Below are 22012 nucleotides of genomic sequence, written 5' to 3' on the forward strand. Positions count from 1 at the left end.
GTGTTTACCTTCTGGAGCCCAGACTCTCCGTCCTGCTCTCCCAGAGTCAGAACGGGCTCCCCCCAGACCGCGGGGCCCAGCACGCCGCGCAGCCGGCCCTGGCTGCAGCCCCGCCAGTGACCGCACCGCCCGGGGCAGCCCCTCCCCTGGGCTGGTGACTCAGCTTCACGTGCTCAGCCGGGCTCCACGAGACGCCGTGTTCAGGAACTGCTGTGGAGCGGGCCCTGTAATTTTCTTCCGCAGCCCTCTCCTCCTCCAGAAGGAACAAAACAACAGACAACCCTCAGTTACAAATTTTAATTCATTCCTGTCCTGCTGTATCCAAGAAAGACTCCGCTTTCTTTCCGAGGCAGACAGATGCCCAGCCAAGGCCTAATTATCTCTACTGAGAGGAGTCTCCTTTTAACATCTCTGAGATGCTGCGCCCGTCGTCCTTAACACTTAAAATTCAGGCGTTCCCGTCGTGGCGCAGCGGTTAACGAACCCGACTAGGAACCATGAGGTTGCGGGTTCGATCCCTGGCCTTGCTCAGTGGGTTAAGGATCCGGCATTGCCCTGAGCGTGGTGTAGGTTGCAGACGCGGCTCGGATCCCACATTGCTGTGGCTGTGGTGTAGGCCGGCAGCTACAGCTCCCGATTCGACCCCTAGCCTGGGACCCTCCATATGCTGCGGGAGCGGCCCAAGAAATCGTAAGAAGACACAAAAAACAAAAATAAATAAAAATAAAATAAAATAAAATTCACATTAGCCCAGTGACTGGAGCCCCTGAAGACACAGTTTCCATTTCTCCCCTGGGTCTGGCCTTGGCCTGCTCTCTGCAGAAGCTTGAATCGGTGGTGAAAAGGTTAGAAAAAAAGAAGACAGCAAGGAGAAGATAAAGAAGGGAGTTCCTGTTGTGGCTCAGTGGGTTAAGAACCTGACTAGAATCCATGAGGATGTGGGTTCAACCCCTGGCCTCGCTCAGTGGGTTAAAGTTCTGGTGTTGCTGCAAGCTGTGGTGTAGGTTGCAAGCTGCAGGTCGAAGGTGTGGCTCGAATCTGGTGTGGCTGTGTCTGTGGCCAGGCTGGCAGCTGCAGCTCCATTTGACCCCTAGCCTGGGAATCTCCATATGCCGCCGGCGCAGCCCTGAAAAGGGAGGAGGGAAGGAAGGGAGGAAAGAAAGAATGAAGCACATGGTTAGAACTGATGGTGTCACCATCAGTGAACTCTTTGGGGTTTTTTGGTTGAACCTGTGGCGTGTGAAAGTTTCCAAGCCACAGCAGTGACAATGCCACATCCTTGGTCACTAGGCCACCAGGGAACTCCCATCATCAGAAACCTTTTATCGGGCGGGGCAGGGAGGGGCCGCGCGCCACCAGGCAGGTGGTAAATGCAGAGGAAACGGGAAGGAGTTACTTGCCATCTGCCCATTTTGCGCCTCGTCTGTTTGGAACTCCCAGAAAATGGCTACAGGTTTGGGAAAATATATATCTGTTTTTGAGGTTTAAGGCCACCTGGACACATGCTTTTTTTTTTTTTTTTTTTAATGATTGCACCCAAGGCATATGGAAGTTCCGGGCCAGGGATTGAACCTGTGCTTCCGCAGCAACCTGGGCCACTGCAGTCAGATTCTTAACCCACTGTGCCACAGTGGGAACTCCGCAGACCCATCTTTTTTTCGTTATTCGGAGCAGAATGAATGCTCCGGTAGCCATCCTGCTCCTTGATCCTTTTCCTATACCTGGAACGCCGTGCAAGTCCAAAGAGATACGAGGAAAAATAGAGCCCCCGAGGTAAGAGGCATGGTTAAAACAGAAGGCAGAGTGGGCGAGTTCGCAGCAGGTGCTTCCTGCAGCCCACCCAGCACCCAGCCCAGCGGAAGGGACGCTGCTCCCAGCCTCAGGCACGCCGATGCTCACCTGTCCTGGCCGGAGGCTTCTCTTTCGCTTCTTCCTGACAGGGCGCCGTCCACGAGCTGCAGCCTCGCTTCCCTGAGCCACGGTTCCATTAGCGGATTCTGCGTGGCCGGGGCTGTGCCTGAGATCATTAGGCCGGATGCCCTGGGGCTCTGCGAAGCGGGGCTGCTCAAGTATAGCCCGGGGCACCTGTCTGCCTCTCAGGGATGGCGCGTTGCTCTCTGCCAGGCTCCGGTGCCATCGCTGGGCATCTGTGTCTCTTGACAAGGCGCCGTTGTAGCGGGAGGGACCAGACTCGAGACGACGTCCTGGCCCTCGTCGGGTTCTGTCCTCCGTCCGAACACAATTGCCTGTCTTTTTCCCTGTGTGGCCAGTGCCCGGGCTGTCACAGTGAGAACCCGTCAGCAAAGGGCGGAAGGGGGCTGAGTCAGGAGCCTGAGGTACCGACGGTGTCGGTATCCCCCGTGTAGGGCATTCGGGGCGGATTTCCAATCGTATAAGACTCTGTTTTTACTCTTTATGAAAAACCCAGGGTTATAAGGTCCACGCCAAATAGAAGAAATGCTTATGAATAAATATTTGGTGGAAAAAACGGGAAACAATACATGATCTTTTGTGTCTGAATACGTGTGCATAAAGTAATATTGGAAGGACACGCATCAAAATGTTAGCTCCAGGTAATGAGAATAGAGGAGTGAAAAAATCATTTCCTACATTCTCTAACTTTAATACAGTGAGCTTTTTTCTTTCTTGCTTTCTTTCTTTTTTTTATTTTTTGTCCTTTTAGAGCCACACCCACAGCACATAGAGGTTCCCAGACTAAGGTCGAATCCAAGCTATAGCTGCCGGCCTACACCACAGCCACAGCAATGCCGGGGTTCGAGCTGCGTCTTCAACCTACACCACAGCGCACAGCAATGCCAGATCCTTAACCCACTGAGCGAGGCTAAGGATCGAACCTGCATCCTCATGGATACTAGTTGGGTTCGTTACCACTGAGCCACGACGGGAACACCTGAGCTTGCTTTCTTTTTATACTCAGAATAAATAACCCATGAGGTATGTGTCCGCTCAGGCTGCTGTAACAAAACAGCCTGGGGGGTTAAGTGACAGAAATTCACTTTGTCACAGTTCTGAAGCCTGGAAGTCCAAGATCAAGGTGCTGGCAGGCTTGGTGTCTTCTGAGGCCTCTCTCGTGGCTTGTACACGGCTACTTTCTCCCTGTGTCCCCTCGTGGTCGTTCCTCTGCACCTGTGTCCCAGTCTCTCCCTTTCATGAGGGCACCAGTCCTGTTGGCTTCACTTTATTCAGTTTCCTAAAGACCTGCTTTCCAAATACGGTCTCGTGCTGCGATGCTGGGAGTCGGGGCTTCGGCATCTGGATCTCGGAGGGGATGCGGCATCGCACACGGTCCTGTCGGAACGGACCCTCCCCGCCCGAGCCGTATGCAGATGCAGAGGAAGAGCCGAAACGCGTCCTGAGCTTGGCGATTCCTGTCTCCCCAGGAAAGGCCGAGGGGCACGGCAAGATGCACATCACGCTCTGTGACTTCATCGTGCCCTGGGACACCCTGAGCACCACCCAGAAGAAGAGCCTGAACCACAGGTACCAGATGGGCTGTGAGTGCAAGGTAAGCCTCTCCTCCTGGGCGTCACCTCATCACCTCCTCCAGGTGGACTGCCGGGGTTTGATCCCTGGCTTTCCTGACTTAGGGCAGGGCTCTGGGGGTGTGGCCTGCCCACCCGTGCGATGTCGGCAGGGGACATTTGGGAGGTAAGGGGACTCTGGCCATGTGGCCAGTGGCTTCTAGGAAGAAAGCCTCCTTGGAGGAGTTGGCTGAGCAGAACGTGGTCCTAGGAGTATTTTTCTACAAATGTGCACATGCAGAGACCCGTGTGCCTGGTGAAAGGGTGGCCCAGCGTACCAGCCATCTCCGTGCATGAGGCCACATTAAACGTAGGGTCTCTGTTGAGAACCCCCAAAGCCCCAGCTTCTCTTCCTAAAAGCAGCCCAGAGGTTGTGCCAAGCAGTTGCAGCGGCGCTAGCACGTCCCTGGTCCACGGGCTCCTCTCACCCTTCCATCACCACCGCCCCGCTCCCCACTCCCAGCAAAGGCAGCACTCCTGGGTGCCAGGCGCCCTTCTGCGTCACCAGAAGTGAGTCTGGGTCCAGAAGGTGCTGGACCAAGCAGGGCTGCAGGGCTTGGCCGTCTGGTTGGCACCGCTTGTGGGGCTCCCCTCCCCATCCTGGCAGATCCTCGCCAGCCCACCCCTTAGCTTGCCCAGAGTGTGAATTCTGACCTGCAGCTTCATGTGTGTCCAGTAAACGCCTCTGCGCCCCACATGAACTCAAGAAACAATTCCTGGAGTTCCTGTTGTGGTGCAGTGGGTTAAGGACCTGGCATTGTCTGAGGTGGTGTGGGTTCGATCCCCGGCCCGGCGCAGTGGGTTAAGGATCCATTGCTGCCACAGCTGTGGCCTCGGTTATGGCTGCAGCTTGGATTCAATCCCTGGCCTACGAACTTCCATATGCTGTGGGTACGGCCCAAAAAAACCCCAAAACAAAACCCAAGTTCCTTCTTTTTCTTTACGAGGCCTGAGGTTTTCACCCTCCTGCGGATCCAGGTTCTTTTCCCAGGATGCTCCTTGCGGAGCCCTCTGAGCCTGAGCGTAACTGAAAGCAAGACACCGTCCTTCTCATTCGCCTTGACCCGATCCCCGAGATCCAAGACCCTTTATTGTTTTTGTTACTCTTATTATTTGGGGGCCTATGCCCACAGCATGTGCGGGTTCACAAGCCAGGAATCAAACCTGCTCCACAGCAGTGACCGTGTCGGGTCCTTAACCCCCTGCGCCACCAGGGAACTCTGTATCGTTACTACGTTATACTCCCAGGGGGGTGGGGCTCCGCTGAGGCCCTGTTGTGCTCAGAGAAGGTAGACCAGATGGCCCAAAGTGGAGGCGCGCCTATAGCAGCTGGGGGAGCAGAGGTGGTGCACAGTGCCCCCTGCAGGCCTGTCCTGCTGTTTGGAGAGCGTGGGGCTTAGGAAGGGCTGCTGATGGAGCAGGTTCCACTCCAGTCCCAGCTCTCTCCCTCCCTGCTGCACTTAGCGCGGTCATTCATTCTGCACACTGCCCTGGACCGCCTTCGCCAGGTGCAGCGCCAGGCTCTGGAGAGGCCCCCCCGAGTGGCCTTGGTGCCCCGCTGAGTCCACCTCCGTGTCCCCCCCTCCTAGATCACGCGCTGTCCCATGATCCCCTGCTACATCTCCTCTCCGGACGAGTGTCTCTGGATGGACTGGGTCACGGAGAAGAACATCAACGGGCACCAGGCCAAGTTCTTCGCCTGCATCAAGAGAAGCGACGGCTCCTGCGCGTGGTACCGCGGAGCGGCACCCCCCAAGCAGGAGTTTCTCGACATCGAGGACCCCTAAGCAGGCCACCGGCACCCCTGTGGCCAACAGAGAGCCTCCGAGAGTCCAGACTGGTCCAGCTCCGACATCCCTCCCTGGAAACAGCATGAATAAAACAGTCATCCAAGCGGGTCTACATTAGTGTGATTCTCCCGCCCGCCCCCATTTTCCTTTTCAATGTGCTTGTGGGTCTGGAGGCAGAGGTGGGTCCTGCACCCCATCCCCCACCCTGGGCGCCGTGCGGCGTGGTCTCCCACCCTTCGGTGTGGCCAGGGGCCGAACACACGGGCTTGCCTCCCAGGCCCGCCCCGGCACTGTCACACACGCTGAGCAGACTGCCTTCAGGGGTCCCCCAGCCTGGTCAGGGCAGAGCCCGTAAATATGCTTTTTGCAGAAACTTTTGAGGGTCGTTGCCAGACTGTGTAGCAGGCCTACCAGGTCCCTTTCCTCTCGAGAGGGGCATGTCCCTCAGTTCCTGCAGCCTCCACCCCTCTGGCCCTAGGGTGGCAGTCCCTGCCCCTTGTGAGTACCCTGTGCCCGCCACGGACTCCCAGCACCCGTGACCTCTGTGTGTCCAGGAGCAGCCCTGGACCCAGGGCTTGTTCTCGAAGGAGCCCCGATCGATTGTATTAATCTGCAGAATTTCCGTGGGAGCCTCCCTCCCGGGCCTCGTAGAACTATGACAGCGACAAGCTTCAGCCCAGCCAAGCCCCCAGCACACACCCCAGGCCTTGAGGGAATCTGCACCGTTCTGCCCTGGGGCAGACGTTCGGGGGGATGCTTGGCTGCCCTTGTAGTTCATTGCGGAGCCTCTGAGCCCCCCCGTCTCTCCAGCTCCCTCCTGCTCTTCTGGCCTGGGACCCCCAGGAACAGGCTTTGCCAGGGGTTGTGTGTGGCCAGTGGCATGAGCTGGCTGTGCCCTTTGCACACCCTGAGGACATCAGGAGCTGGGTGCCGCCCTGTCCCCCAGGACGCCTCAGAGCGCCCTGAGAGCTTTGTGACCTCCCTGTGCTGGGCGGGCTCCTGCGAGTGAAGCTGTTAGCTCAGTGTAGGGTGCAGTCCTTCCAACGGTGGCATCAATAAGACTGCCATCGCTTTGTGGCCCTCCGGGACACTGTGGCCGGCTTTTCGAGACATCTCATTCTTCTGAAGATGAATTCTCAGATGATATGTGAGCCCAAATCACGGGGGTACCCCCCTCGGCTTGACTTTCTTGTATCACAAAGATCACCCAGTTAAGAAACTTCATAGGGAGCTGGAGAACAGATCTGTCCCCCGAGGATGGTTTTCTGGTGCAAGTTTCCCAATAACAGTAAAGATAATCTCCTTTTTCTTCCCACCCACTCGCGGTGTATAAATCGGCTGTTCCGAGTTTATGGTGTATATTAGGCAAACACACACACACACACACAGAGTGAAAGTGAAGTCTGTCGGCCTGGGCGTGGTTCTCCTGCAGAGTTCTCCCAAAGTCAGCTTCTAAGCCTGCGCTATTCTGCGTTGACCCCAAAGCACCTTTCAGACGCCTGACCCCCCCCTGTGGCGTGCAGCCCCCGTGCCCACCGGGACCCGGTCAGCACAGATTTTGATGACTCCCTTTCTAGGGCAGAGTCGGGGAATCTGGCCCGCTCCGAGGGCCTCTTCATGCTGTGCAGTGATAGGAAGTTATAAGATGTCATGATGGACCAGTCCGTGTGAATCCAGTATATACGAGAACACCAGACCCTCCAATCAATATAACACCCCCCCCCCGTCTGCTTCCTGTATGGTGTTATCATATGTAACATTTACTCCTGTTTCTGCTGATCTTTTTTAATGTTTGGGGTTTGTTTCTGGCATCCGTTGTAATCATTCCTGTGCTGTGTTTTTATGACTCTCAGTAGGGGTTAGACGTGCACCTTCTCTTCCCAAAGGTTTCTGCCTCGTGGAAGCATCGGACCCAGAGTGGACGCGGCGTGGTCACCAGCCTCGGATGGGGACCCCCTCAGACCTTTCCTTCGGTCCCTTGAGTCCCATTGCCTTTCCACCTCCCACCTTTTGTTCTTCGGTTCCAATTATTACGAAGCGAAGGATCTGTGAGTAGGTGGGTTCCAAAACGTGGCCTCCTTGTAGTCAATCCATGTACATGGGGCTTGTAGCCGTGCCGAGGAGGAGAACAAAAGTCAGGACGAAGGATGCGGGGGCCGCCGAGGAAGGCCACTCATACCCTCGCGGTGAATCGCTGCCGTCGAGAGGGAGGTTAAGAAGGCTCTCCACTTGGCGTTGTTTAATTTATATGTTACATCCTAAGCGCTGCCCTTTCCTTCCTCTCTTCTGGTTTCCGTGCAAGCAGCTCACAGTATTTAAGATCAAGTTTACATCGTAATCCTCTCCAAATCTTTGCTTGATGAGTACTCAGAAATATCGGACTCGCCGCCGTAATTTAAAGCTTTGTTGACCTTGTTCGTTTTTGTTTGGATTTCTTCGTTGTTGTTGTTGTCGTTTAAATTTTGGGGCAATGTGATTTTGCTGGGATATGAAGTCTGAGACCTCCCTGTGCTGGGAACACATGAGAGTTGTTGAAAGTCGACAAGCAGACAGCGCATGTCTCCGATGCCTTGTATCCTTCTCGAGTGATCGCTCGGTCCGTGGACAATAAACAGTATTATCAACGAGAACGCTGCCTCTCTCCGTGTGCTTGTGTCTGACAGCCGCTTTCTAGCTTAGGAGCAGGGGAGGGTGCGGGCCTGGGGGCTCGGAGACCTGTGTGGGATGAGACGGGGGGCAGGCGACAGCAGGCGTGCTTTTCCTTTCGCTGTTGTCGTTTGGGTGTGTTTCTGGCTGCACCACCGCATGTGAAAGTTCCCAGGCCAGGGATCAGACCCCAGCCACAGCAGGACAGCACTGGATCCTCAACCCACTGAGCTACCAGGGAACTCCACAAACGTGCTTTTCGTGCTAAGTTGGCCAAGAGGCAGGATGGGGCCCCTGCATTCAGCACGTGCGTCTCCCTTTCTGTTACGGAGTAGGACGGGTGCGTGCATGCGCACACGCACACAGGAGATCAGAGCTGTGTGTCCATCCTGTGTCTTGAACAGTGAGCCCACCGTCTTCCCTCTCTGCCTGCATCCTCCCCCGCAGCCACCCTGCCTGAGCCGATCGGCAAGGGAAGATGCCAGACGCCAACCATGTTCACCTGTAAATGTTTCAGTACTTATCTCTGAAAATAGCTACTTTAAAAAACACTTCCCGAAATCCTTTTATCCCACCCCGAAAAAGTAATTAGAATCCATTAATATCATGGAATGCCCAGTCAGTGTTCACGTATCTCCGATGGTCTCCTAGGTGCTTTTTTATGGCCTGTTGGTTTGAGTCAGGATCCAGATAAGGTCTGTACGGTGGCGTTACTCCCTCAGGCCTCCCTTGTTTGCCGTGCCCCCCCCTTCTCCCCTCCCCCCTCCCCCTCAAGCTTGGAAAGATGGTCCCCTCACAATTGAAACTTTAGCGGAGTCTCCTATTACTGCACGTCATCATGGGAACACTTGTTCACGGTGTGTTTGAACCCGTGCCCGCCCTCTGGCCCGCACGGAGAATCTGTTACTCCAGGACACGCTGGAAGATTGGGTCTACCACTTTCTGCAGCTGCTCCCCAGTCAGCAAGAATAAGCTCACTGCTGCTTTGCGAAGCGGCAAAGAGTTAGCGGGACAATGTTTGCCCCAATGTCTGTGCCCCAGAACATTAAAGGCGGTCCGTCCACCGCAGACAGATTTTGGATTTTTTTTCCATATGATGAGATGTATGGGGAAAATGGTTCAGCCGCGTATTTGGATAATAAAAACTTTCTGGAGTTTCTTGGTGGCCTATTGGTTAAGGATCTGGCATTGTCACTGCTGTGGTGAGGGTTCAGCCCCTGGTCCGGGAAGTTTCACACGCAGAGGTGACATGTATCCATGATCCAGTTTCAACAATTATCTCAGCTTTCTTTATCTTTGCCGTTTTATTTCTTACTTTTTAGTTTGGTTTTTTTAGGGCCACACCTGCAGCATATGGAAGTTCCAGCTTAGGAGTTGAATTGGAGCTGTAGCTGCCGACCTACACCACAGCCACAGCAACACCAGATCCAAGCCACTTCTGCCACCTACACGACAGCTCACAGCAATGCCAGATCCTTAACCCCCTGAGCAAGGCCAGCGATTGAACCCATGTCCTCATGGATACTAGTCGGGTCCATTACCTCTGAGCCACGACGGGAACTCCCGATCTTGCAGGTTTAAATCGGTCTGAAGAGCCACACATGGGGTAGCCAGATTGTTCAAGATTCTACCAGACCCCACTCTTTCCCCTTCAGCCTTGCTCTTTCTGTGAAAGAAATCCAAGGGGGGCCACTGGTCAGAACCCCCAACAGACACAAGCAGCGCTGAGCTACAAGGAATAACCAGCACCACCTGAGGGGAAGGAACAGGTCAAGCCCTACCTGGGAGGGTGGTGGGAGCCGCACCCAGCGGGATGAAGTGAGTGGAGGTGGGGGGTCGGCAGGGAGTGGGGGGTCGGCAGGGAGTGGGGGGCTGGCGGGCACTGGGGACCGCGAACTTCTGCAAGGCTTCAAGCAGGGCCTCAGTCTTACCAGGGGTGGGTAGTTACTCCCAGACACAGGGAAAGCACACACCTGCGGCCTTGACGGCAGTGAGTTTTCTTAGCTCCACCTGGGAGGGGACAGGAGGCGGGCCAGCGGCCGAGGCCAGCCCAGGGATTTAAGGCCTCTTGGCTACTTTTGGCCAAAGCACCCAACACAGGCCCCAGTCCATCCGCATGCAGGGGAGAGAAGGCCTCAAACCCTGCTCCGCTCCGCGAGCCCTGCCACGGGGCTTTTCCTTGGTGAGTTCAACTAGCCCCGGGTGTGGATCTAATTTGGCAGGTTCTAAAAACTGGCAATTGTTAGCTGTGTGGGCCCAGCGGGAGTGGCTCACAGGAACCAGACCTCACAGTGGTCGATGTGAGAGTCAGAACAATGAGTGGTTTACGATGAGAAGTGTGCTCGAGGTCTTTCCAGAAATGAGCACGGCTCTGGTCATCCAGGCCGAGGGACCCGGGGAGGGCGCAGTCCCTTTTGCCTTGACCTCCAAGGTAAGGAGCCCCCAGGTGACTTCTGAGTGACGATACGCTGAATTTGCTAACGTGGTTTTTGAAAGGCAAGTTCTCATTCGATTCATTTTGGTTCCAGCTTTTTTTGAAAATTGAGATGATTGTGTTCTTGCATCTCCCATGTGCCTTGTTTTCTCTTTCAGGATTTAGGGATTATTCAACTGTCTCATCGCTAGCATGTGGATTTCACCTTTATCCACAGTGTCCCTCCGGTGTCCCAGGCCCAGGGAGACAGAGATGAAATGAGATATGGCTGGGGGGAGGGGAGGAGAAGTCCAGAGAACATTCCGGTTGAATGTATAAGTGGAATTTGCTGCCAGCCCAAGGCAACACCAACCCACTAGCAGGGATGGAAGGAATCTAGGGCAACGTCTTGGAGGAGGTGGCACCAGGGGGGTGGCTGAAGGACCAGGGGGAGAGACCAGCCTGAGGAATTTCCGTTGTGGCGCAGTGGTTAACGAATCCGACTAGGAACCACGAGGTGGTGGGTTCGATCCCTGGCCTCGCTCAGTGGGTTAAGGATCCGGCATTGCCGTGAGCTGTGGTGTAGGTCGCAGACGCGGCTCGGATCCCGAGTTGCTGTGACTCTGGTGTAGGCTGGTGGCTACAGGTCCGATTGGACCTCTAGCCTGGGAACCTCCATGTGCCGCAGGCTCAGCCCCAAAAAAGACCAACCTGAGCCTGGAGTAGAGACTGTCTAATTGGATCTGGGAACACTTGCATTTAGCTCCGCTGAAGGATCCAGGGTAGGGAGTGGCTGGGGAGTGGGGAGAGGCAGGCAGGAGCCAGCCCCCGGGGGCTTTCAGAGACTCTGCTAAGGAGCTTGGCTTTCCCATCAGCACCAGGGACAGGGAAGGGTTTCAGACAGGAGAGACCTGGGCTCAGGTAAGCTTTTGAAGTATGTTATTCTATTTGGCAAAGGGTTTGGCTATATCCCAGGAGAAAGCAGAGAAGGGCTTCACCTTAGCCATTGGCTGGACGGAGGGGAAGGAATGGCTTGAGGAATATTTGAAAAGCAAAATTAGCATAATTTGGGAGTTCCTGATGTGGCTCAGTGGTGACAAACTTAATTAGTATCCATGAGGATGTGGGTTCAATCCCTGGCCTTGCTCAGTGGGTTAAGGATCCAGTGTTGCCATGAGCCGTGGTGTGTGGGTTGCAGGCACTGCTCGAATCTGACGTTGCAGTGGCTATGATGTGGGCTGGCAGCTGCAGCTCCAATTCAACCCCTAGCCTGGGAAACCTCCATATGCTGTGGGTGCAGCCCCCCGAAAAAGACCACCAGCAACAAAAAAATAGCATCATTTGTTGACTGACAATTTACATGGGGTGAGGGAGAGAGAGGAGCCCAGGATGCTGGCTGGGCAGGTGGACGTTGGGGTCGCTGTATGAGTCCAGGTCCAGCCAGGAACACCGACACCACTCAGAGCAGCCTGTCAAAGAGCAGGGATTGGGGTAGGGATGGGTTACATTCTAATGGAAGAAACTCCCTGGGGAGTCAAGGAGCGGCAGCAGGAAGCGGTGAGCACCTCGAGGATGGAGGGGCAGAGCAGGAGGCTGCCCTGCAAGAGCCCGGGGAGAGGACAGACCATGGCCTCTCTGGACCGAGCTGGAGCCACTGCCCGAAACTCTATTCAAAGCAGAGGGAGGGGGAGTTCCTGTTGTGGCTCAGCAGCAATGAACCCAACTAGTATCCCTGAGGATGCGGGTTCGATCCCTGGTCTTGCTCAGATCCTGGTCTTGCTGTGAGCTGTAGTATAGGTCACAGACGTGGCTCCGATCCCCGTGGCTGTGGCTGTGGTATAGGCCGGCAGCTACAGCTCCGATTGGACCCCTAGCCTGGGAACCTCCGTATGCCATGGGTGTGGCCCTAAAACAACAAGAAAAAAACAAAACAAAACAAAGCTGGGGGGGAGGGAGAGGCCTGCTTCTCCTTTCCTCTGCCCTCCAGTCTCAGCAGTGCCCCCCAGCGGCTCACCCCCAGGAAAGCAGCTGAAAAGGGCAAGGATTTGGTCTGCCCTCCACACACCAGCCCAGTGAGCAGCAGCTTGCCCGGAGTGTGTGTTGGAAGGGGGTACATTCGGGGGCATGATGAGTTTCCAGGTGCTCATGGGGCCTTCGGGGGTGTCCAGGAGGCACTGGCCGCCCCATCCGGAGGTCAAGGGGAAGGAGGTCGGCCTCTGCACAATTGGGACTCCCGCCTACAAGCTCAAGGTGGTTGCAGTGGTGACAGCAATGGATGTGCTCCTAAGCTAAGTTCAAGTTATTTTCCTCACTGATTGCATCATTTTACATTCCTGGCAGTTTTACAATCTGCTTCTCCACGTTCTCTCCAACATGTAGTCATGTGGTCCTTTAACTTCTAGCCGTTCCAGAAAGTGTGGAATATCAACTCATGGTGGTTTTCATTTGCATTTCTCTGGTGACCTCTGAGATTGAGCATTTTAGGCAAGGCTTTTATATTGGCCCTGTGAACGTGCTTCTAGAGATGCTACTCTGAAGGCTTCTAGGAGGGAATAAGATAGTGGGGTAAGGTGGGAGTGGGGGCGCCCCAAAATTTCAGAGTTACCTCTGAGGGCCTGAGGGAACTTAGAGCCTGACAGACCTGGGTGTAAACCACCACTTGCATGCTGGGATCTTGCACATTCAATTTTTTCATCTGCAAAACGAGGACACTATCTTTTTGTAGGGCTGCCATGACAATTAAATCAGATAGTGTTGGTAAGTGGCCAGCCTGGTATCTGGCACATAGTATGAACTCAGCAGTAGCAGCAAATATCATCAATATTGTTATTAAAATCAAAGATCTGCTGGAAATCATCTTTATTTCACAGATGATCACAAGGAGGCCCGGGGGGTTAGTTGAAAGAAGTGTCCAAAACAACCTTTTTTTCCTTCTTTTTTGGCTGTCACGAAGCATATGGTCTTGACGGCAGATCCTCGCCACAGTTAGTTGCAACCTCTGCCATGGGGCAACGGCAGATCCTCGACCCAGTGTCAGGCTGGGGATTGAACCTGTGTCACAGTGCTCCCGAGATGCCACTGATCCCGCCACAGCATGTCCCATTTTTTTTTTTTTTTTTTTTTTTTTTTTTTTTTGCTATTTATGGCCACACCTGCAGCATATGGAGGTTCCCAGGCTAGGGGCCAAATAGGAGCTACAGCTGCCGGCCTACACCACAGCCACAGCAACGCAGGATCGAGTTGTCTGTGACCTACACCACAGCTCAAGGCAACGCTGGATCCTTACCCACTGAGCGAGACCAGGGGTTGAACCCGCAACCTCATGGTTCCTAGTCAGATTCATTTTGCTGTGCCAGGACAGGAACTCATGTCCCCACATTTTTATTTTTATTTATTTATTTTTGCTGTTTTCAAAAGTAATTTATTTTCCATTAATTTTGAACAAACAACTTTACAAACATAAAAACATGTCTTATCTCTGGAGTAAATATATTCCTACATAGTAATGTTGACATCTTTTTTTTATTATATTCCCTTTTTATTTTTATTTTATTTTTTTTGTCTTTTGCTATTTCTTGGGCCGCTCCCGCCGCATATGGAGGTTCCCAGGCTAGGGGTCTAATTGGAGCTGTAGCCACCGGCCTACTCCAGAGCCACAGCAATGCGGGATCTGAGCCACGTCTGCAACCTACACCACAGCTCACGCCAACGCCGGATCCTTAACCCACCGAGCAAGGGCAGGGACCGAACCCGCAACCTCATGGTTCCTAGTCGGATTCGTTAACCACTGCGCCACGACGGGAACTCCTATTCCCTTTTTAATAGACTATTTTTTTATTGTTACTTTCCCAACACAATTTTTTTTTTCATTGTACAGCATGGAGACCCAGTTACACATACATGCGTACATACTTTTTTCTCCCATTGTCGTGCTCCGTGGTATCCAGCCATAGTTCTCAGTGCTACACAGCAGGATCTCATTGTTAATCCATTCCTTAACCCCAAGCTCCCACTCCCTCCCACTTTCTCCCCTCCCCCGGGGCAACCACAAGTCTATTCTCCAAGTCCATGATTTTCTTTTCTGTGGAAAGATTCCTTTGTGCTGTGTATTAGATTCCAGTTACGGAGTTCCCGTCGTGGCGCAGTGGTTAACGAATCCGACTGGGAACCATGAGGTTGTGGGTTCGATCCCTGCCCTTGCTCAGTGGGTTAACGACCCGGCGTGGCCGTGACCTGTGGTGTAGGTTGCAGATGCGGTTCGGATCCCACGTTGCTGTGGCTCTGGCGTAGGGGGGTGGCTACAGTTCCGATTCGACCCTTAGCCTGGGAACCTCCATATGCCGAGGGAGCGGCCCAAGAAATGGCAAAAGGACAAAAAAAAAAAAAAAATTCCAGTTATAAGTGATATCATACAGTATTTGTCTCTTTCTGACTTACTTCACTCAGTATGAGTCCCTAGTTCCATCCATGTTGCTGCAAATGACATTACTTCGTTCTTTTTTATGGCTAGGTAGTATGTCTCCATATTTTTAATCACTCATTTATGCATTGTATCAGGACTGGAATAATGAGAAAGCCTTGAGTCGTTGTTTTAGGGCACAGAGAGGACTCAGGGACAAATCCCAATCTGAATCTCTGTAGTTGAGGATTCTCAGAGACAGGGTAGAGCGTAAACTCAGGCTCCTGTGAGTTTGTTTATGCTTGTCTGCTTTTTCAACACCCCCCACACCAAGTAATAACTACCGGTGGATTTTGTTTCTTTTTCTTTTTTTTTTTTTGCTATTTCTTTGGGCCGCTCCCGCGGCACATGGAGGTTCCCAGGCTAGGGGTTGAATCGGAGCTGTAGCCACCGGCCTACGCCAGAGCCACAGCAACGCGGGATCCGAGCCGCGTCTGCAACCTACACCACAGCTCACGGCAACGCCGGATCGTTAACCCACTGAGCAAGGGCAGGGATCGAACCCGCAACCTCATGGTTCCTAGTCGGATTCGCCAACCACTGCGCCACGACGGGAACTCCGATTTTGTTTCAATTATACCCATCCTCTCCCACCATCCCTGCTTGAAGGACTGTGCGGAAAGGGGGCATGACAACTAGGTCTGGGTTTCTAGTTGGTTCACCCAGGAACCCGCCCAGCCCACCCTTCACACTTGTCAGCAGTTGGGTCGTGTACTCCTTCTAGGAAACGTCGTTTACTGTGAAATAACAATCATCTTTTGCTTCTATGAGAGTATCTGGAGGTCAGGCCACGAGCAGCGCTCTCTTCACGTGCTCTGGGGAACCCGACGGAAGGCAATCCGGCGGATTCAGGTGAAAGACATTTTTAAAAATACTGTAAAAGCAAAACGTGTTTGCAAACATTCAACCAATTCAAACCTTAACTGTAGTCAGGAAGACTCTTTTGGAGGAAGGGAGTGGAGTCTGGGAATTGCGCGAGGCCCCGCACTCTGTAAAGGTCATTCGCCCTCACTTCCGACCCCTTCATCCCAAGAGCTCTTTGCTCCGCCACACCAGGCTTTACTGGGCCTGTAGCCCTCTTCTCGCCCGGCAAGTGTCTTGGTTATTAAAGGCCTCAGAGGGTGCGAGCCAGGGCCACGCGCGCCCGTCCGGACAGTGCGCAAGAAGGAAGGTCGGACGCCGCCACAGGTGCGCCCAGCGCGCCAGACCCGGAAGCAGGCGCCTCACGTGCTTTTCCGGAACTCGCCCGGCAAGGGCCTAGAGGGCGGGACGACTCCCGCTCTACGTGCTTGCGTCACCGCGTAGGCTCGCGGAGCGCGGATAGGGGAGATGACGTACAGGGTGCGTATAGCGGCTGTGGGCGGGCCCAGGGAATGGGGTCCAAGCTAGCCCCGCCTCTTAAAGCTGCAGAGGGCTTTAGGGGTTCCGCCGCCCGGGCTGCGAGTCGCTGGCGCCTTTAAGCGTCATCGTGACACGTGTGTGAGGCGCCGGAGGCCCGGATGGTGCGTGTGCGGGGCCGTGCAGAGTAGACGCCAGCGCCGCGGGCCTGCTTCCCGGCCTGCCGAGGGCCAGGTAGGTTGGGGCTGGGTCGGGGCAGCGCGCAGACCGGGTGGAGGGCTTCAGGCAGGCGGGGCGTGGGAAGGTGCAGTCCGATGCGGCGTGCGCTGGGAGGGTTCTGGGGACACTTGAGTGCTCGTCTGCGAGGGACTGTGGGTTCCACGGGGAGGTCGTGAAGCTGCGCAGTCCCCACAGGCTGCGCGTCCACGAGCGGTTCCGGAGCCCACGGAGAGGCCCCAGGGTTGCGCGTCCGCGAGGGGCTCCGGGGTCTAGAGGAAGGCCTCGGGCTACGCGGTCCGCGAGGAGCTCCAGGGCCGACGGGGAGACTTGTCCAGGACTGCTCTCTGCTCTTCTCCGCACACCTGGGCCGACCCTTGGTGGAAGGGAGAGCAGCCCTGGCCAGGAGCCCACGCTGCTGTCGATGTTGGGCTCAGTCGTTACATGCAGAAGCGTCTTTTATGCAGGATTCAGACTTCCAATGGAGTGACCTAAGTCAGAATCATGGGAAGGGCGTTCATTTGGTAGTTGAGCTGAGTTCTGTCTGTTTCCTTTTAGTAAGAGATGTGGAGAAAGTAGCTTTCCTCATGGTCGTGGTGGACGTGAGGACTCGGTACAAGATGTGTTTCTTAAATACTCATTTCTTTGGTCACGTAGCATTGGGTCTCCCCTGGGGTTCCAGGAGCGAGACTAGCATCCTCAAACCAAGACAGATGAGAGAGGAAAGCATCGTGGTCCTGACACAGTCCACTGTCTCCGAGGGATGCAGACAATCAGGCCTCCGAGGAGAGGGGAGCTCAGCTTGCTCCCTCCTGGCTGCGGCCTGCTGTTTGCTCTGCAGAAGAGCCCTCCGAAAGAGCCCCAGGGAGGCCCCAGCCCCTGGTCCGGAGCTCCTCCCTGCCAGCACGTGGTTGACGCTGCCAGTCTTGGGTGCAGTTTATACTGGAAAAGTGCATTTAAAGGGAGGGAAGGGAAAATGTGCTTGAATGGCGACTGTTTGGAGGAAGCTTTTGAGTCGAGGTAGAAACAAGCAGGGGTAAGTGTGAGATGTTTATGAACCACAGGAAACGGACAGGAGAGGGTATCCTTTCTGAATTTTGAAGAGCCTCTTATCCAGTGTTGCATCAGAGGCTTTGCCGACGGCGTTCCCATTGTGGTTCATTGGGTTACAAACCCAGCTGGTATCCATGAGGACGTGGGTTCGATCCCTGGCCTCGCTCGGTAGGTTGAGGATGTGGGGTTGCCGTGAGCTGTGGTGTAGGTCCCAGATGCACCTCCGATCCCGCGTGCCTGTGGCCGCGGTGTAGGCCGGCAGCTGCAGCTCTTATTCAGCCCCTAGCCTGGGAACCTCCACGTGCCTTGGGTGTGGCTCTGAAAATGGGGGGAAAAAAGACCTTGCTGACGATGACAAGGACCTTTTTCTCTCGCATGCTGTACCTCAGAGGTCCCATTCGGGTTGTCGCTTAATGTTTCCGGTGGAACTGGTGATGTAGAGGTTTGATCTCTGTGTCAAAACTTGGAAAATTGTGTTTGCTCAAAGTCTCTGCGTCCACACTGAGGAGGGGACTGTGTGGAACTTGGGTGTTCTTTAAGGTATTTATCTCAAATTGGGTTAAATCTCCCAAGTGCTGTTTAATCCTCTGCCTTCCCCCGCCCACAAGCCCACGCCCACAACGGAGTCCTCCCCTGTCCTCTGCAATGTGTGATCTTGTAGGGGTTTTCCTAAGACCGAAACGGGTTGTCTGCACTCTGAGATCGTGTCAGTTACGCCCTTTTGGGGGCGGGAGGGGCCCTGCCCTTGGTATGCAGAAAGTTCCTGGACCAGGGATCAAACTCCAGCCACAGATTGAAATCCTTAATTTACTGAGCCACCAGGGAGCTCCACTGTGTCTTTTTTGTTTGTCTGTGCTAATGTGCTTTGATGTAGGGACCTCAGATGTGATGTGTCGGAAACTGGTGGCAGAGTGGTGTGGGGCAGGAAAGGGGTCAGGGCTGGTCCTGGTGGTCAGTCCTGAGGCTGAAGGAGGGAGGGAAGCTCGGCTCGTCCCTGCACTGTTCTGGTTACATTGTGTCTGGATGTTTTCACAGTGAAGAGTTTGAAGTACTTTCATTTTCTGGAATCATAGTGGTTGTGGATGGTAACTAAAGAAGAAGAACAAAACCCGGGATTTAGCAGAGTGAAGATTTGGCCGCTCTCGTTGTGCCTTTGATTGTTTGGGGCGGGGGGAATCTTACTGGCTCGTGACACCTGAAGGTTGGAGAGGGTCTGTTATCTCGGGCTCTCAGCGAATGTGAGAAAGACTGGCGTTGACTGGCGAGTGTTGGTGTCCACGGGCCTTGTCGCTGGCGGGTGGTTAAGATGGAGAGAAAAGAGCAAGTCTCTCGTGTCCTGTCCGTGGAAATCCTCGGTAGCTGGTCAGCAGCTCACCTCTCTGCTCTTCCTGAGTCCCGCGCTATCCATCCTGTTCCCGGTGGGGTAGGTGCTGGGCCTTCGTGCTCTGTGGCCAGGGAGTGGGGCTGATGAGACCGTGGGAAGAGAGCCGGCCTCGTGTGATGCTCTGTTCATCCCACAGATTCTGCTACTCATTCTGGACCACATGCTTGTGGCTTTGGTGATTTAACGGCCAAAGCCGGGGAGGACGTGGGCCTGAGGGCCCAGCACCGCACCTGCCCGTCTGGCCGAGCACCTGACCCTGTGCTGCAAGAACAGTGCACCCACGTCCCGACACCCCAGGTAAGGCCTCTTGGGCTTCTGCCTGTTGTCATCCCCCCAGGGGACTCACGTGTGGTCCAGCAGTCATGGTTCCATTGGTGAGACACTCAGAAAATTCCCCATAGCACTGGAAACTGTGTCCAGTCACATAAGACGAGGCATGATAACGTGCGAAAATAGAATGTGTACACGTAACCGGTTCCCGCGCTGTGCAGTAAAAAAAAAACGAATTGGGGAAATAACTATTAAAAAAAAGAAAAGAAAATCCCCCACAGGAAACGTCTTTCGTTTGTTTCATGTCAAAGAACCTGTGCTTGCTTTCAAAAAAATTAATTTCTTACATTTCTGTTTTTTACAGACATTTTTAACAGGAAAATAAATTTCATCCACACACAGGATTAGATGCCCCGTGACCATACGTTTGGATGGTTTATTACTAAGAGGCACTGGAGGCGGTGCTTTCACTCGAGCAGAGTCCCAGCTACACCTGCCCAGTCAGGTGTCCTGGGTCAGGCCAGAGACCTCGTACCAGAGGCAGCCACCGTCCCAGTGGCAGTGAGCGGTGCGAGGGACCTGGTTTTTCTAAGCGTGACTCAGATAGTCCTTGAGCTTGGCCCCGATGCTTGAGGGTGGTGGGAGGGAAGACAAGTGGGAGGTGCAGTGTAGCGGGCAGAGGTGACAAGGTTCTGGTTTGTCGCAGTTGCTACACGGAGGCTTGGGGAGCTCTCACCCAGGGCCTGTCTCCCATTAACCTCACAGGCCCTCTGAGGCTATCCTGTTCCTGTTTCACGAAGCATCATCTCCAGCAGTCACCGTGAGTGTCCCTGGAGTTTATAGCTAACCGGTGACAGAATAACCTGGGCCTGTCAGGTTCCAGGGCCCAGATCTGCTGCCGCACCCCCGCGTGCTCCGCCTCCCCAAGTTCAGGTGTCTGGTGTGTGCCGTGCTGGTCCTGGTACTGTCTTGTCTCCTCTCTCACTTTCCAAAAGATAGTCTGTGATGCAGGGCTTAAGAGTCTGACTGTAGCGGCTCGCGTCGCTGGGAGAGGGAGAGTGGGTTCCTCCTGTGCGAACACCGTCCAGTAACGCAAGCCACCGGGCTAACTGAGTTTTATGGTAGCCATGTTAAAACGTAAAAAGAAGCGGGTGAAAATAATTTTTGCAGAATGGTTTATGTAACCCAATAAATGTAAAATATCATCATTGTGGCATATGAACAATCTTAAAAGGACACTTTTTTTTTTTTTCAATCTTTTTAGGGCCGCACCCGCAGCATATGGAGGTTCCCAGGCTAGGGGTCAAATTGGAGCTGTAGCCACAGCCACAGCCAGATCCTCAACCCACTGAACGAGACCAGGGATCGAACTGCGTCCTCATGGATGCCAGTCAGATTCGTTTCCGCTGCGCCACGACGGAAGTCCAGACCGTGATATTTGCATTCTCAAACGGAGTCTTGAAATCCATGGTGTACCTTGCACTGAGCTCTTCCCGGTGGGACCAGCCTCATCTCTCCTGTTTGTTGGCCCATGAGGCTTGGGGCCTTGGTTCGGGGAGGACAGGTCTGGAGAGAGAAGTGTGCTTAGGAGTCTCCGGGCAGGTTCCTTTGTCACTTGGATGCACGTGTGGGACCGGCGTGTCTTGCTAGAACCGGTGTGTCCCTGCTTTTGAGGGAACCTGCCCTAAGCATGACACCCAGAGTAACCTGATGGGGCTCGTTGAAGAAGGGCTTGTCCTTTTAGCGCTGTTTGCAGAGGCGCTTTGTCTTTTTGAGGGAGGGGCGTGGGCGCCGCTGTGTCCGAGTGGTCAGCTCCGTCTCATGTCGGATGCATCCTCTGTGGGGTGGGCAGCCGATCCAGAGCCGCCTTTCTGGTGGGTGGCATCCGGTGACCCGGAGGGAGCAGCCAGAGGAGGAACACCTGTTCCCGGGACCTGCTCACTGTCGCTCTGTGTCCCTTCTTGCCCCCGCAGTGATGCGCCATGCCCATAGTGGACAAGCTGAAGGAAGCCCTCAAGCCGGGCCGCAGGGACTCGGCTGACGATGGGGAGCTGGGGAGGCTTCTGGCCTCCTCCGCCAAGAAGGTCCTTCTGCAGAAGCTGGAGTTCGAGCCGGCCAGCAAGAGTTTCTCCTACCAGCTGGAGTCGCTGAAAAGCAAATATGTGCTGCTGAACCCCCGGCCGGAGGGAGCCGGCTGCCCCAAGAGTGGGGGTGAGCCCCCCGGTGCGGGCAGTGGGTGCCACAGGAGTTGGGGTGAGCCACCGGCCATCAGGCAGGGTTGGGGTGCAGGGCGTGCTGGCAGAGGCCTGCTGTGGGCCGACCCCAGGAGCGGAACAGAGTGTGGGCGGTGGTGAATGCTGCGCATGGGGTGGGGAGGTCGTAGGGTCAGCCGTAGGGAGACGGGGCTGGTCCAGAAAGAGATCCGTGTCCTTAGAGCTTCAGAGCAGGGCTTGGAAACCGGGAGAAGCGGGGTGGCTCCGGGTCCCGGCTGGCTTCCTCCAGCTGCTCCTTCTCGGAACCTCGTCCCGTCCCCGAGGGGCCCTGGGCTTCAGCAGCGGGAACCCAGCACTTTGCGGGCTCGGCTGTAAGGCGGCCTCCTCTCCCCATCCCTCCCCGCAGGTGGCGAGCTCGCATCCGACGGGGATGGGGACGGGGTCCCCGCGCCCCAGAAGGTGCTCTTCCCCGGAGAGCGGCTGTCCCTGCGCTGGGGACGCGTCTACCGCGTGGGCGCAGGGCTGCACAACCTCGGCAACACCTGCTTCCTCAACTCCACCGTGCAGTGCTTGACCTACACGCCACCCCTGGCCAACTACCTGCTCTCCAGGGAGCACACTCGGGGCTGTGAGTGAGCGCGCGGCCGGGTGGGCCGGGCTGGGCCGGGGGGCTCCTAACGGGACAGCC

At 54.9% G+C, this 22012-nt stretch overlaps 2 protein-coding genes across 5 annotated transcripts in view; both read left to right on the plus strand.

The window, feature by feature from the left end:
* Positions 1–7962, plus strand: part of TIMP2 (TIMP metallopeptidase inhibitor 2) — a 46042-nt gene extending 38080 nt beyond the window's left edge. For 3 of the 4 annotated variants that reach the window (XM_013989846.2, XM_021066201.1, XM_021066202.1), the window contains exons 4-5: positions 3402–3526; positions 5132–7962. In XM_013989846.2, the coding sequence (XP_013845300.1) occupies positions 3402–3526; positions 5132–5329 (323 nt within the window). In that variant the 3' untranslated portion in view covers positions 5330–7962. 4 annotated transcript variants of the gene reach the window in all.
* The window catches only part of USP36 (ubiquitin specific peptidase 36), a 39356-nt gene continuing 33646 nt past the window's right edge, over positions 16303–22012 (plus strand). The window contains 4 exon segments of the mRNA XM_021066521.1: positions 16303–16422; positions 18978–19138; positions 21085–21322; positions 21731–21952. Coding sequence (XP_020922180.1) covers positions 21094–21322; positions 21731–21952 — 451 coding nt within the window. The 5' untranslated portion in view covers positions 16303–16422; positions 18978–19138; positions 21085–21093.

This window comes from Sus scrofa, chromosome 12, assembly GCF_000003025.6.
Source record: "Sus scrofa isolate TJ Tabasco breed Duroc chromosome 12, Sscrofa11.1, whole genome shotgun sequence".
NCBI lineage: Eukaryota > Metazoa > Chordata > Mammalia > Artiodactyla > Suidae > Sus > Sus scrofa.